General features: G+C 43.5%; 1 protein-coding gene across 1 annotated transcript in view; it reads left to right on the top strand.

Annotated features, from left to right (window-relative positions):
- The window catches only part of LOC8024178 (WD repeat-containing protein 35), a 43,597-nt gene extending 33,980 nt beyond the window's left edge, over nucleotides 1–9,617 (top strand). Inside the window, exons 27-33 of the mRNA XM_040502261.2 lie at nucleotides 272–484; nucleotides 1,228–1,374; nucleotides 2,114–2,246; nucleotides 3,630–3,716; nucleotides 4,798–4,927; nucleotides 7,337–7,405; nucleotides 8,374–9,617. Of these exons, the coding sequence (XP_040358195.1) occupies nucleotides 272–484; nucleotides 1,228–1,374; nucleotides 2,114–2,246; nucleotides 3,630–3,716; nucleotides 4,798–4,927; nucleotides 7,337–7,405; nucleotides 8,374–8,554 (960 nt within the window). The 3' untranslated portion in view covers nucleotides 8,555–9,617. The remainder of the gene's footprint in view (nucleotides 1–271; nucleotides 485–1,227; nucleotides 1,375–2,113; nucleotides 2,247–3,629; nucleotides 3,717–4,797; nucleotides 4,928–7,336; nucleotides 7,406–8,373) is intronic.
- The last annotated feature ends 7,032 nt before the right edge of the window (nucleotides 9,618–16,649 follow it).

Genomic DNA, 16,649 nt, shown 5'->3' with positions numbered 1-16,649 from the left:
ATCGCAATGCGGCCAATGAGCTTGCGGCATTAGCCGATTAGAGCCGAAGATTGAATCACTAAGCAAGAAGCTCGAACGTCGTGAGCCACGTCGTGCATTTCTTAAGCCGTCGGTGACTATAGGCGTCCCTCGTCTCACAGACGTGCCAAGTAGACGCTACCACATGCAAACCGCAGTGTCGCTGTACTTCTAAAGTGCAACGTAATAGCGAAATTCCAAGCAGAAATGAGCCATCCATCTCCTAAGCGTGTGAATGTGCATCACGTTTCAGTGCAACAAAGTGAAGGCAGCCATAGACATCTGCGTCTCTCTGAACGAATGGAACGACGCCATCGAACTTGCAAAAGAATTCAACATCCGGGAAATAGACACTGTCCTCGCACGGTACGCGAAGCACCTGCTCGACGAGAAAAAGGTCCTCAGCGCCGTCGAGCTCTATCGGAAAGCCAACCGCTTCCTCGATGCCGCTCAGCTCATGTTCAAGGTATGTCCTTTTGCCATGCGTCCAAGTTCTCGGAAACATTGGGTGGCCTTGCGCACGACTGGAAGCTATGAGCCTGTGGTCGCTTTCTGGGATCCCGCAGCTTACGTAGGGACAGTATACTATTTTTCGATATGAAGTTGGAGACGGGTGTGTCGAGATTCTTCGCACGTGATCGTCAAATCGATAATCGGCGTCGTGAACTTGTCTGCGGCACCGATAACCGATTTGCCAATCAGTCTAGCGGGTGTGCTTACTATGCAAGTCTAGCAATCAAGCTACAGCTGCTAGTTGTTGGTTTTTTATAGCAAGTGTAACTTTCAAGACAAGTTAACCAGACCAAAATTTTTTTATAATGTACTCTGTTACTTGTACTTTACAATTTAATTTATGTCTCCAAGCTGTATGACACAGAAGAGTAGTAATTGGCCAGAGTGGCAGTAAACTAACTATAAATACCTCACTCAAATAAGAATGTTTCAATGCACGAAACACACCTAATTTCCGCTCGCTCAAATATAATAATTTCAGATATGGGCTCTGAACATCGAGGGAGGCTTTACGTGCCAAATTAACAAAGGGCGCCTGGATGCGTTGAACATTGAAAACCAATGCACAAGCTTTTACAATTTCGCGTTTGCCCCCAAAATATACAAGTTGGATGCAGGTTATAGCCGATTTAGCGTCTGCCTTGCCAGCATTGTAGCCTGGTTCCATTACATAAATTCTGAAAATTTACCGCTCAGATTGCAGCAGAAGAGTACAAGAAGAACCACCACACTCCACTCACAATGAAGAAGATCTATGTGCTTGCCGCAACCCTTGTTGAGGAGCACCGCACCCTGGCACGGAGAGCGTCCAGGAGTGTCAGCAGCATCAAAGCTGCAAACGAAGTAAGCCAGGTCGCATTTTTCTTAGATAAGGCACCTACGTGTGCCGAAGCTTCTGTGGAAAGCCGGCTTAATAGGACCCAAGAATCGAGGCAAAGTGTTAGCAAATAAAAATCTGACCTTTTCTCCGCATGAAAACCGCCGCTCGAGAGCTGGTTTCTGGGTGCCTCTGTCGCTTTCTTTTTCTGAGTGATGTGCAATGGCAACATTGAACCCGGAATATTTGAGACTTAAGAGGCCTTCTGTGGCAGCTCTTTTAATGAATATCATAGATCCTATGAAACGTAATTGATGCGACCACTTAAATGCCGAAAATGCTTCCATTTAGACAAACTTTTATTGCATTGTCACGGGGAGTGCAACAATCCAGGCGGCTCCCAGCAACTCCCAGAGTCTCTGACATCACTGTCTTCTGCTCCTTGGATATTGATTTGCTTTTGCGGTTAATATGCGCATTTGCAACAAGCATGTTTTTGGGTAGTGTCTCAACAACCTAATGTAGAGCTTTGCGCAAAACAAAAAAAAAGGGCTACTTTTGGGTGTTGTTGATTCTTGAAGAAGTACAAAACGATTTCTAGGCAGCGTTATTGCGCCCCGAATTTGCCACAACTTGATATCCTCTCTGCAAAAGCCAGGGCACGAGACACAGAATAGAACAAGCATTTTATGCTCTTGTATAATTATTGCGATCACCATTTTTTGGCCAGAGATTGAATACTCGCCAGCGTTTCCCTCCGTGCAGGTGAGCCTTGCACTGGATGCGCTCATGTCGGACGACTCGACAAGTTTAAACACGTCGAGGCCTATGGATCAGCCTTGGCGTGGCGCAGAGGCGTTTCACTTTTACATCTTGGCACAGCGTCAGCTCTACGAAGGTCAGCCATTCAGCTTTAGCTAGCCTCGTCAGTGGCCAGTGTTAACGGGAAATGTTCTTTAACTACCGTAGTTGTTCGGCATTTCGTGAAGCATGGATAAGAGCGTGGCCGCGAAGCTCGGCACCGGTTGGTTGATGGGTGGGAGAGAAGCGAGGTGCTCGACGCCGATTGGTTAACGGGGAGGTCATATGACCAGGGGTGGAGTGAGGAGGAGGAGTGGGTTGGAAGGTTCTGGGTGAAGGCTCGTTCAGACTCTTGCGACCGAGTACGACTGAGAGAGACGAGATCTCTTAAAACTTCTTAAATGTTTTTAGAATGAGGGAACACACTGGCATTGTGGCGCCATCTATGCGGTAACCCTGGAACTGCATTTCACAAGAGCGGAGGTTTTGCGGGATTTCCGAGGTCAAATGTGCGTAATACCCATAGAAAGGCTCGTTTATAACATTGACAAACGTTTTTCGAGCCAAAAAAGAAAGGATAATGCGCGAGAAATAAAAAAATATACCGAACCGCCGAGTTTACACTGCTTCCCAATAGATGGCGCCAGTGTGTTCTCTGGTTTAAGAAGTTTTAAGGAACCCAGGTTTAAGAGGTCGCAAGAGTGTGAACGGGCCTTGATACACCAGGTTTATCATTTCAAGTGTACAGATGACACGCATTAAGTTATCGGATGAAGAGCGCCTTGAAAGTACTAGGCATCTGGCTGAGCAGGCTAGGTGTGCAGGTAAACAATGATATAAACGTTTGTGATGCTATAACATCTTTCATATGCAAAAAAATTGCCTATCAATTTGCCTTACATTTCTCAATGCAAATTGAATTTTATTTAAATCCTGGTAAACCAGCTTTGTTTTTTTTTTAGAGACATTCTTATAGAGGAGCAGCTTGGAGGATGATTAAAAGTCAGCATAGCATGGGTTTGTTCATGACATCTATTTATTTGCCACAGAAGGCTGTCAAGATGGGATTTTTTTTTCTAATAGATGTGGAAAGTTTATGTGGTTCAAACTGTTCGTAAGGGGGAGGCTCACTTTTGCCTTCCTTGTGCCCTCATGGGGAGCTAGCTGATAACCTGGAGTTTGCATACTCTTCTTATCAGGGTAATCATAGTTTGTCACTTCAGTGACCTCTTTATTAACTGGTCTCTGAATGTCAGAGTGCCAACGCAATGAGGCTTAGCATTTTTTAACGATTACTAATGGACATTTTTACATTCCGTTTATTGATCCAGCCAAGGAAAAAATTGTGATCATAAAGCTTTATCAACAATAAACTTGTCCTGAATCAATAGTGGGAAGTTACTGATGTGGCAACGAGAAAGTGTTTTGATTTCTAGTAAGGCCTGCTCATGTTTGTAATGCCAATACCTATGCTTAACAGGTTTTATGGATGCTGCCATGAGGACTGCTCTGAACTTGAGGGATTATGAAGACATCCTTGATGTTTCGGAAATTTACACTCTCCTCGGTGAGTAGTCTTTTTCTCGTAAATTTGTGTTATAAAACAACTAGAATATTTTTGTTATTTTTTTTTATTTTTGGTGTTTTATAGTAATGCTGTAGTACTGTTAATCAAATGCATTGCCTCTGCACATTAAAAAAGCCTTTTGCTAGACACTTCTACACTGAGCTCCATAGGACTTTTTAAAATGGCTTGTTGCATACCTGAGCTAAAACACAGTTCTACAAGTTGATTTGGCCCTGTATGGCCGCACATTTTATTTATTAGAGGTACTGGATATGGAGGTAATGTTAATAACTTAGTACATTTGGTTAAACCTGCCTTTTATTTTGTTTTTATTTGTTCGACTAGCCTTTTTATTGTCCCTCCCTTTCATTTTCTTTCATAAACATCAAAAACCATTTTTAACAATTTTTCTTTTCTTTTTTTCTGATTAGGTCACATTCATTTTAAGTATAACAAATTAATACAGCGTGTTAACTTGACTGCAATTGTATCTGTACACTCAGTCAAAGTAACCGTGGTATGTAGACCCAGATACTGTAGTGCATTTATGCTATTCTATATTCCCCGAGTCTTACAAAATTCAGGAGGGGCACAAAAAAAAGTTCTGCAGGCAAACAGGCACTTCAAATATAAACCCCCGCACCCTGTTGACATCTTGGGGGGGGAAAAAAAGAATATTTAAAAGTGAATATGTATGCTAAAACCAACCTTTTCTTTCTTCATGTATAAATTAACCTTGTACTGTTATAGTCAGACATACAACATAAGAAGGGCAGTGTGAGGGGGAAAAAGGGGGGGGGGGGGGGGCAGAAACTAGGAAAGGCTGAAGTGGAGAGGAGCAACCTCTTTTCCACCATGGCTTTTCTTGTGCACACCCTTTTCCCCCTTGCTTTGTCATTCTTAAACTGTATTTGACTATAGTTAAGGAAAAGATTTTGCTTGTTACTCCCAGGGCACATTCCCCTGGCTTCGTTGAAGTAACAAAAAAAAAAAAAAAAAGCTTAACAACCCCAGCTTTTTTTTTTTTCTTGGCAATTGTTTTGTGTCGGCGCGTCAACAGTCTTTCGCGCATTTTCCGTAGCGCTCACGAGCTGCGCAAACCGGTCGTTTGGGACCTGCTCCAAGGCCTTTGTGAAGCTGGAGTCGCTGGAAACCCTGAGCCCCGATCAAAGGCAGGCGTTCGAGAAGCTGGCCGTGGACATCTTCACAAAGTGAGAGCCTCTCGTCTACGGAGCCCGTCTACAGTGCCTGTGGGCACGTCTTCGACCGGTGCGCTTATCCCGTCCTCAAAAGTGGTCCCTCCATTTCTGCTTGACGACATCATGGAAGCGTCATGTCACGACCCCGGTGGCGGCAGAGGTGGACGAGGCAGAAGCCTGTTCTGCTGTCTGTTGTTATGTTGCAGGTCGCTCTGCTGCCAGATGGTTGACGGAAACCGAAGCAAACACGAGCTGGGGACTTTGCGACAATGGCGACCCTTGCATCCGCTCGCCGTTTTCGCCGCATTTCTTTAGGATTGCAATGTCCGACCCTAGAGTAATATAGCGATATGTAAAGAGTGGTCACCAAAGCCCCATCGCGGCCAAGTTCTTGGGATACGCAACACCCGCCAGCGGGCGCAGTGGTGCCCTCTGATTTATACGTCTGTCGTACTTGTACCATTAAGAGATAGTAGTTCTACTTTAATTTTAGTATTTCTAAAATTGGTAGTAGCTTCGAACGTTTGTTAAAAATATTACGACGACTGCGATCGGGGCTTTGGCAAGATCCATGGCTAGACAGCCGCCGTAACTGCGACAAAGGTGGCAGGGCAGGGGGTGTGCAGTTGTTGTTGTCGTGTGAATTTATCGTCTTTCTTTGTGACGAAGGTGAGACAATTATGGCCAATTCGTCTGGCCCCGCATTGCACCGGTGCAGTGCAGTTCGTGGTATATGGAAGGGGAGAGGGGAGTTTCCTTCTTTCCCCGCCAGACTTTTGTGTACTAAAGTGGAAAGAGTTTACTGCACTGGACGGGTACGGTGTGCCCCAGACGAATAGGCCATTAAAGTGCAACTGCGTGGAGCGCGTTTCAAGCCTCTCTCAAGCGTCAGCTTCATTGCCGAAAAGTCATTTTCTGTTTCCCATAAATTCATGCGAGCCGACGCCACAAGCGTGAACTTGTCGTCTCGAACGATGCTTTCACTGCGTGTGTGTATTACAAGTTTGTTTAAAGCATCGAGCTCGCTCTCGTAGCTCCTCCTCCGCTCACATTTACGGTGAAGTGGGCTACATGGTTCGACAGATGCCTGCGGAACAGTTATTTCTGTTATGGTTGTCTTTACGGTCGCAATGAATATTTGTGCATTACCCAATTTTCTTGTTTGGCCGTCTCCCTTTTTTCGTCGAGCGAAGCAGTTTTAATTTTCTATCACATATTGTGTACAGTTTCCTGCCTGCTTTGGAATTTAGTATTTATGCGTGCGTTTGAGCAATCAATTCCTATCTATAAATTAAAAATTCTAGCTGGTTGCAGCAGTGTTGGTGGCACAAGCTAGTGCTTAATAATACGAACAGAATCGCCGACATTAGTCATCCACGCCTTTCAAATAGGGACGATCTATCTATCCCTAGCCACGCAGCGAACAGAAGCGCCCAAACATGAAGCCGAGACCAACTTCACAACGGTCGCTAGGTGCGCCGCCAGTCGAGAGAGCCACTGGGGTTTATGGGAATGGCCACTCTTTACGTTCTACTATACATTACAATCGAACAGCATGACACGTTGGCTCCTGCGATGCAATTTGTTGCCACTTAGGGGGGACATGGGCCTAAATTTTAAATTTGTTTGAAAAAATTCATTTTTTAATTTTGAGGTTTTCAGTTTTAGAAACTAATTATACACCTTTACACCAAATTTGATAACCATACGCCAAATAGTTACATTGGTATAAAATATTTTCAACAGATTGTGAGGCAGTAACAAAGTAGAGGTTCAATGTTTGAATGCATTTTTCTCAGTTCCACTTTTTGCTGCAAATTTCATACGAAGGAATCTTTTTTTCGAAGGTGAAAGTATTCTGATACCACAATCAAGACGTTTCTAAACTGAAATTTACTCAGGAATCGGGCTATCTACTTTATTTTGTTTTAAGTTGAAGTCCTCAGTGATAAAAATCTAAGTTTTCAAAAATTGACATAGGACAAACATGCATCTCATAGTTTGAGGTAATAACTCTTCCTGAAATATTTACATTTAAGTTATTAAAACTAGATAGCCCGAGGTCCCATCCCCCCCTTTATATTCAAGCAGTCAAAATGATGCTTAATAGCTTCATTTTCATATATAGATTTCTTAATGAAAAGAGACACATCATTTTATGCAGGTATGTAAATTTGTCCTAGAGACCTGAAAATTTGCACAGTACACCTACATCAGAAGCTAAATCTCCCCTGCTAATTTCGTTCCGATCACTTGAGTAGTTTAAAAGTTTGACCTCTAGCCAGTGTCCCCCCTTAAACATCACTTTTGATGCACGGGTAGAATGAGCCATTCGAAGATGCGTTTCAGACACCATACTACCTGGTAATTCCTGGCACCGAGTGCAGTACACCAACTGCGCTTACATTTTTTGTGCTGCAGGTACTCTCGCAAGGATGCCAGGGATGTGAAAATGGAGTGCCCCAGTTGCGAGTCTGCGGTCACGGAGTGGTAAGAGGTGCCAAACCAACCTTAAAAACAGTGTGTGTTGCATGGACGCTGGTGAGATAAGTGTAGCTATTGGTATTCTGCATTACAAACAAAAAACTTGTAGCTCGTAGGACAATCTTCCTTGGTAAGGAGCTTTCAGTTGTTGCGCCCCCGGCAAAAGCTCCTTGTTGGACGACAATCGAGAGTTGAGCTTGTCGGTACATACCTGTAAATGGATGAGCTTGAATTTTAGAACTGTGCTTGAACTTGAAGAAAGAAAGGACATGACAGGACAGACAGGTGTCCTTTCTTTCTTCGTGTTCGAGTACAGTTCTAAAGTTCAAGCTGACCTTTTTACGAGCTTTGTGTTGCGTGTCAACTACAAGCGCACACTTAAGCATGCACGGCACTGGGACGTCATTCAAGTCGGAACGCTCGTGCTAGTGAAAGCGTAACTTGGGAGGACCTTCTCGTCATTTTAAAACTGCCGGTAACTATACTTCGTTTCGTTGTAAGTCCGAGTGCAGTCGAAGGCTTGAACACATTGAAACATGCTAAAACTGCAAGTCACTGGGAATCCACTGCACTTGATTTTTTTAGCAGATTATAGAATGCATAGAGAAAGATGAAGAAACCACGGAGTTGCACTTTTGAAGTGGTTAGATTGGTTTCGTCGGCTGCGCCCAGAACTGAAACAAAGAACAGCCGAATTTCGGCGCAAAAGGAAAAAAAAATAGTGGTTAAAGAGGTAGCCACATTGCCAACCGCATATACTAAGGTAAAGACAAATACACCTTGATTTCTCGCCACTTGTGCGAGTCTGGGATTGTTTGCACTTTCCGGCTTGTGGTTCAGTTCGTCGTCATTTCTAATGTCCTTTGTCTGGTTCAGTGAGAATGTCCGTTGCTTTAGCAGCTTCTCAGCTTTACTTCTGCTCGAGCCTCTCCCGCATAAAAAACTTTGTCACGTGCTCTCTTCCTGCCTCGAAGGTCGCTAGCCTGTCCAAGCTGTGGAGGCAAGCTCCCACTCTGCGTGGCCACTGGAAGGATCCTCGGCGACCCCGACCAGCAGTGGACGTGCTCCTTCTGCAAGCATGGCGCCGATAAGCATGACATGTTCGCACGCCATACCTGCCCCCTGTGCCACAGAGCCAAGACGAGCGCAGAGTGAAACTGAAAATGGGGCGGAACCTTTTGTGCTGTGAGCAAGAGCTCGAGCATCGAGTTTTGGCGGTTCTTCAGACGGCGGGACAAGCTACAAGTAAGAAGGTTCTATGATCTCACACCGTGTCTCCAAGGACAAAGTTGTCTCCGCTCCCCAACAGATGGTATCATTGGACTTTTTTTGTTGTTACTTATGTACTGGGAGTTTGGCTGGGGCATGTGCCACCTTTAAAGATAATGTCCACAGTTTCGTGGCACCGTATTGAAAGACGCAAATGGCTTTGTGTCGATTAACGCAAAATAGCAGACGTGCCGTTTGATTTTTCGATTGTTCCTGCCAATTTTTTTTACCGATTCCTTATTGTTTTATCTCTAGTAATAGATTTCCACCAGAGTGATCATGGAGCACTTTTTAGCAGTGTAGTGATATGCATGCAGCACTTACCTTGTCTAGAGAAAATTGCATTGAGCAAACAACTTGCAAATCTTTTGTTAGTATTGTTTACCTATAGTATCTCATTTTGATAGATCATATTGTCGAATGCAGTATTTTTTCACTGCTTGAGTTAGTTCGGCTGCTTCATCGCAGACGCCAAAGAAAAAGAAATGGAAGCATATGTAAGAGTGTACATGCGGACGGTTTGGGCGAGGCAGTCGGTTGTTTAGGATGAAGTTGCAGCGACTTCAAAGATGGTGTTATACTCTATGTCGAAACACCAATACAATATTTGGCGGTTGGATAGGCGACATACGCTCGATGGATGAAGAGTGCTGCAAGTTTCGTAGCCTTGGCTGTGTCAGAATGTGATTTGTGAATTGGAGTAGAACTATGATCTCTATTCTTTTTTTTGTTTTGTTGTACAACACATGTAGCTATATCATGTCTACTTTGAGGTTATTGTTTGGAAGTGTTGTCCGGTGTTGGGGGTTAGTCTATTAAAAAATGCATTGTCGAATCCGTCCAGTGATCTGTGGGCACCACAGATCGAGGTGCAAGATTTACGCTGCACCACTTTTTAAAGGTGACTTCTTATAGTATATATTCTAAATAAAGCATCCAAGTTTTTATATTACTGGCTCATTTCTTGCTTCAGGGAAAAAAAAAAAAAAAACATTGGTGGACTTGTGAATGTTAGAGGGATTAAAGCCCCTCGGTCTGTTTGGGTTAGTCTTAAATGTTGCAACAATTGCAGCAACACACGAGGCGTGCGGCCCTTGGAAGCAAATGGCTGCACAGCGCTGAAATGAGCGGCTTTTGGAAACAAGCACTCGTTCGTGGCACATGTCTTGCGCGTTCACACAACAATGGCTGTCGGTACTGTGGAAAACACCAAGTCGAATTGTTTCCATACATGTACAATATAAGAGACTAAACCAGTTTAAACAGTTTGCAAAATGCCCACAAACTATGAGATGGTCACCGATACTATCGGCTTTCGCGTTTTTGTTGTTTGATTCCCAAACTAGACGCAGAAAGAACATTGTTATCGCTGTCCACGGTGATGTATGGAAGTGCGACATAGCCGTCTTGCTCACCTTGACGTTCTCGGATGCGCCGACAGTGCGCTGCCGAGATAACGACGAAGCGCCGGAAACAAGAGCAGTATGTCTTTCTTGTATAAATTCATAAGAAGGGTGGAAGTTTCGGCATTCTTTCTGCATCCAGTTTTGAAATCATTCTACAAAAAGGCAAAGCATGATCATTGGGTATCTGAAATCCAGTTCAAACTGTTTTAGCCTTTCACAACGATTAACTTTAAAACAAGAGAAGTCTGTTGTGAACCATCTTATCATTAATTGAAAAGTTACTTAACAAACCTAAGTTAATTAGCCATTTTAGCGAGGCAGCTATCACCCAATCTGATGTATGCCGAGCCCCAGAAACACGGAGTGAAGACGGCATTCCTGTAACTTGCCTCTTTTCTAAAAAAGGTCCGTTTGAATTACTTACAAACAAACACGCTGTATATATCTTATTATAATATAGATATTTACAAAAATGTAAGTCGACCCATTTTTAAATTTTTTAAAATTTTAGGTGGGGGGTTGACTTATAATTGAACCAAAGCATTCCACCGCCAACAAAAACGAAACAAAAGTTTTTTTGTTTTTTTTTTATTTGCACAAACAATTATTATTGACAGCGATTCGCAAATTAGCCCAAATGTATGGCGGTGAACGGCACACGGCATGCCTGACTTCCGGTGGTGGCGGCACTTCTTGTAAAAGCCACTCCAGAATGGCTGCTGGAATGGCTCTATTGCGCCTTCAGCTCATTGCTCACCCTCTCGTGGCAGAAATGGAAAGCACCCTAGCGATAATATAGTGAGGGTCACCCGGTCCACCTGCTCAGCAGGCACGGCGGAACTGCTCACAATCATGGTTCGCGAACAGTCATATCTGAATGCAAGCAACACTCTTCACTGTCCCAATGTAGTGGTGCAGCCGGTACGAGATTGCACCCGAGTTTTAGAGTTGTGCGCTCGACATGGTGCTTGCACGTCGTCGCCATGCACCAATCAAAGACCGCAATCTTGGGCTCCGCAAACGGGCAGTGCGGAACACGCAACATTAACGCAAACACACTGTGCTTGCGTTCGATCATATACGCAATACTAAAACTCACTACTGTTTTAAAGGTTTTCCAATGCCAATGCATGCAGTGAGCAGACGGTGCAAACGGGTAGGCGTTCCTTTTGAGTTAGAAAGGCTGAGATTAGCAAAATGACGGAGCCTGGAAATGAAAGAAAATGAATGTCCTGAAAAGTTTAAAAAATAACGGTATTCTTTTTTTATATTTTGGGGCATTTGGTCCGGAAGGATGGGGGGCGAATTTGGAAGTGTTTCCTATTGTCATATGTTGCGACTTTAATTGAACCATATGCTTTACTCCCAATTAATGTAATTTTACATGGATTTTTCACACTAGCTAAAATGTTTTTATTTATTTTAGACTTTTCATTTTATAACTTGTTGAATATACCCACCACAATCACGAAGATATGCCATTTAACCATAATGATAACCTTTATAAAAAGGTCTCCCTTTGTTTTCCTTTTAGCATGTGAAAGACTCAGACATTGTTATCAGGACCGACATAAACACTGGATGTAACATAAGTTCCTATGCTTCACGCATTGCCTTTAAAAAAAAAAAAAAGAAAACATACACAATTGTGTTAACTCAGATTCCGTTTTGGGTGTTTTGTAGTGAACAGCCTTTCTTAATTTATATATTTTTTGACCCTATTCTGAACTCATCACCCTTAGCAATATTTTGTAAAATTTTCATTGATTCTGTTATTCTTATTCTGGGAATAAATACTAAAGCAATTAATCACCTAAATGCTCCAAAACCTACTAAATGGCCTGCAGTTCATTATTTCAAATGCCAATTATCCGAGTGAGAAAAAACGGCCACAACATCCAAATATCAGCGCTGATTTTTTTCAGCAACTGCAATGTTCTGCGATACCTCTAAGGTGTATGAAAAACCCCGTCTGTAAAGGAACACCGAGCTCTCCAAAATATTTTGAAGTGCCTGGATCAGACACGTATGTCACAAAATCAAGTTTCCACAAACAATTTTTTAGCTTAATAGTTAAGCCGTGAGACACATCTCGCATTAGAAGAAAATTTGAAGACCAAGTTATTTAAGATACAAGTTAGTTTCAGTTTTGTTCCCAAATTAAAGCGTGCCTCCTGGCATAAATAGTATGTTAAACACCATTTTTGTTTCCAGGATAAAGAGATGACCTGTGGATATACATAATGAGAAATACACAGCGCAAAAGGACAAAAAGGGAAGAGACACACCGGATAGAACAGAGCGCTGACTCGCAACTAGATATTTTAATAGAAGCAAAAGAGAAAGAAGAATATTTTGGTCCCCATAAATAGCACGTGTAACCTGTGCCATGATATGTGGTCGCTATGGCACGCGCTGGGTCTTCATAGTCAGTTTCATGAACTCCAACTCTTTGTTGGACGAGACAGATGGTGTGCTGATGCAACTTGCTCCTCCACTGTGGATGTAAAAAGCTTCCAGAACCTCTCGGGTTGTTTTGTCCCGGTGTTTTCCCATAACTGTGGTGGCATCATAAGACGGTTCACATAAACATTCTTTACAGTGAAGAGAAAAATTCCCACCCACCGTGGCTCTGAGGGAGTAGTCGTGCTCACGGAGCCTGTCGTTTAGGCAGCGTCCTGTTTGTCCAATGTAGGAGAGGCCGCAGGATAGTGGTATGTTGTAAACAACACCCGTGGCACAAGGCACAAATGGCTTGGCGTGCTTTTTTGAACATCTGTTTTTTAGACTTCCCTCTGCCTTGGCGTTGACTTTAGACAAATCTGACTCATCTTTTGGGGAGCTGAAAAGAACACAGAAACTCCATAGCGGTTTCCAACATTTTTTAGGTTATGGGAAATCTTGTGCACATACGGGATGACAACTGGTCTCTTTCTTTCCACACTACGTTTTGTATTCTGGATCCCTTTTACTTTCCTAATTATGGTGCTTGCAATATCTGACAGTAGTGCTGATGGATAGCCGGCTTTTTGCAGTCTCGCTGTTTGCAATTTGAAGCTCTCTCCTATAGTGTGGAGACAAGATTTGTTGAATGCTGAATGTAGACTAGACAGAGCAATGCCCCTTTTTATGATTTTTGAATGGGCCGAGTTGTAGTCAACAATGGCCTTCTTCGACCTTGGCTTGTAAGTCCAGCATACATGGTCGTTTTCTAGGCGCAGTGAAATGTCAAGGTACTGAAGCACACCTTCTTTTGGGATCTCGAATGTAAACCTTAGGCCTCCCCCACATGTTTTAAAGACACTTATCACTTGTTCCCTTAAGGCCCGTTCACACTCTTGCGACTGCTTGCGACCTCTTAAACCTGGGTTCCTTAAAACTTCTTAAACCAGAGAACACACTGGCGCCATCTATTGGGAAGCAGTGTAAACTCGGCGGTCCGGCATATTTTTTTTATTTCTCGCGCAATATCCTTTCTTTTTTGGCTCGAAAAACTTTTGTCAATGTTATAAACGAGCCTTTCTATGGGTGTTACGCACATTTGACCTCGGAAATCCCGCAAAACCTTCGGTTTTGTGAAATGCAGTTCTAGGGTCACCGCATAGATGGCGCCACAATGTCAGTGTGTCCCCTCATTCTAGAAACATTTAAGAAGTTGTAAGAGATCTCGTCTCTCTCAGTCGTACTCGGTCGCTAGAGTGTGAACGGGCCTTTACCGTGTCCAGTAGTACTCCTCTTTTAAGAATCACTGGAAAGCCGTCTACGTAGCGGAACACCTTACTAACAAAAGTGTCGCCTAACTCACTCGCGATAGCACAGTCCACTTCACCCAGGTAAATGTCACTTAAAACGGGGGCAACACATGACCCAATACACACCCCCTACTTTTGCCTGTAGCTATTCCCCTTCCACGTAATTATCATGGATGGCAGGTAGAATTGCAACATTTCCATAAAGCTTTCCAGGGTTATACCACTTGAACTTCTAAAGGCCACCTCTCCATTATCTTCGATGCACCTCTTCAGCTTCTTTGTATAAGCATGAATAATTTGTGTCGCTCAGTGAAGCCAGCACACTAGACAGGCTCAGCAACCTGTATACCAGCACAGATCTCCGACCCTCACTATAACTGCCATCTTGGAAAACGAGTGGCGCCACCTATAGACTGTTGGAGTTGTGACACCTCACTCCCCCCTGCTTTTTTTTTTGCAGTTTTTCGCACGATTTACGGTCGCACATCATTTGATCGAGTGTCCAGATCATGCTGGAGCGCCAACTATGTTTTTGTGTATTGGCATACGTGATCCGAGCAGTTTAGGTTTTCGGTGTTCGTTTATGGCCATACTTATCTAAAAGCAACCAACAACTGCACTGTTGGATGCAAGGTCGACCCGTCAGAGCGGGTGGTGCTCCAGTGGCATCTGCAACGGCGCGGGATCTTAACTGTAACGGCAAACAAAGAGTCCTCCGCGGGCCAAAGTCTGGATTGGTCGGGACGCCTTCCAACGTACACCGCAGAAGTGCGTAATTGGTCCCCTACCCGTGACGTGCAACGTGATCACCGAGCAAGCGCGGGAGATGCAGTTGATGCTGTTAGTTGCAAGGTGCGAGATTTCGTTGGACGACGCCGACGACGTGCTTTGAGAACGTAGCAGTGACGGCGACGGGAGCGACAACACCAGTGTGGGCCGAATCATACTCTCTAGTTGCAGACAGAGTGAGAACGACAAGGAGCAGGTCCAGTTGTCCAGCGCGAGCTTCCTAGTTTTGATAACGCTTGGGTATCTCAAGCGCCTCACTCATGCATGCGCAACCAAAGCACGCTGGAAGGCACATGCTGCAGGCCGGACTTTCGAAAGAGATTCCCTGCCGTTCTCCCATGTTCGTTGTAAAATGTGCCCCTAATTTTTTTTTTTTTTTTTTTTTTATGTGCGATGCTGGGAGGGTCGACTTACAATCGAGTCGACTTACAAGCGTGTAAATATTGTATCTTGGAGATGTGACCTAAGACCATAATCTCTAGTTGTCATGTAACATGCTGCAAAATGTATTGTATTCAAGGGTACAGTCACAATCAAACTTAACTAAAGCGTGGCAGTGAATTTTAATGAGGAAATGCACGAACTAAAGCATAATATGTACCCCTCGAACTTATTTATGTTAACTGAAGGTATAAGACGGGCGTAACGAGACAGAAAGCCAGCACATACGTCGACACTAGCGTAAAACCATGTACGGGCACGTTTAAAACGACCAAAATATGCCAAGAGTGGGCTTAGCATTTGCTGCAGCTAAGTATGACTATGACTGTACTTCGGCGGTGGTCATTGTCAGGGTATAGCTACTTCATCCCGGCTCCGTTGTAGCCGGACTGCAGTTTAATTTAGCACTTGGCACAATACAAAATACTTCTCTAAAATAACAAATTAATTGAGCCATTTAAGCTGCATATCATCTCCAAACTGCACTGGTTGCTGGCTTGGGAGCACTCACTCTAAGCTCGAGCGACTCTAGTGCCACAACGCCAGACAAATAGCGGTAGTGCATTCCAGTTCTTGTTTGCAACTGTGTGCCTGGTACGTCTTCGAAGACATTTTGAATGTCTCGCGTCTATGAAAAGAAGTGTCACAGAAGGCCATTCAGGATCTGGAAGATTGGAGGGGGGAGGGGAGGCGATGATGCCAGAGTGAAATTCACACCGATGCTGGGAGTTGCTTTTTCTTAAAGATCAAAAAGGCAAACTGTATTGGTACAGTATACAAAATGCATCAGTAACATCACTGAACCACAAGTCCCAATACCACCGAGTGTTGACAGAATTTTTTTTTTTTGTTTTCCTCAACACCGCACACGGATATATTTATATCACAAATATCCATGTATCTCTTACCCTCGGTACACATTTAAGTGGTTTTTCAACTCAAGGAAATCAGAAACGAGAACTTCGGAAAACAACTGTCTTTTTTTTAGCCATTTTGTTTTCACTCGCTCGTAAAAGTGGTTCTAGCATTGTACCGAGCTATCGACGGAAGCGTAAAAATTCACAAAACAATGTTTAGTTTGCGAGAACTTTTTTTTTCTTTTTTTTTTTTACCTTTCTTCCCTTTTTTTGTGTGGGCACGCGCATTTTTTTTTTTTTCTCTTTCTCCTTTGCACGAAAAGAAGATGTCGTATGAGGACAACCTATGAGGTGATATGGAAGAACTTCACGCGCGCCGTGACATCCTGTGTGACGAGCATTTCGGGCCCCGCTTTCTTCAATTTGGCTGCAAATATGCCTAGTATGTATGTAAAGCATAGAGACGGGTATGTAGTATGTATGTATGTATGTATTTATATATGTATAGGTATAGTCGGCATTGTGAATATACTCGCATATGGTCACGACACGCGCGGTTACATGCGAAATTTCCACTAAAACCGGTTTTAATGGCATATTTTTTGTTTGCTTTTTTTTTTTTTTTCTCATCAGAATGTGTGATTGTGTGTGGAGAATGTGTGCTATGAAGTTTGATTCTGCCTAGTTTGGAAGCTTTGGAAAGCTTTTTTTTTTTTTCTGGCGGTATGAATTCTAG

This window comes from Ixodes scapularis, unplaced genomic scaffold, assembly GCF_016920785.2.
Source record: "Ixodes scapularis isolate PalLabHiFi unplaced genomic scaffold, ASM1692078v2 PGA_scaffold7__128_contigs__length_106722199, whole genome shotgun sequence".
Classification (NCBI taxonomy): Eukaryota; Metazoa; Arthropoda; class Arachnida; order Ixodida; family Ixodidae; genus Ixodes; species Ixodes scapularis.
This window is presented reverse-complemented; position numbering and strand designations above follow the sequence as displayed.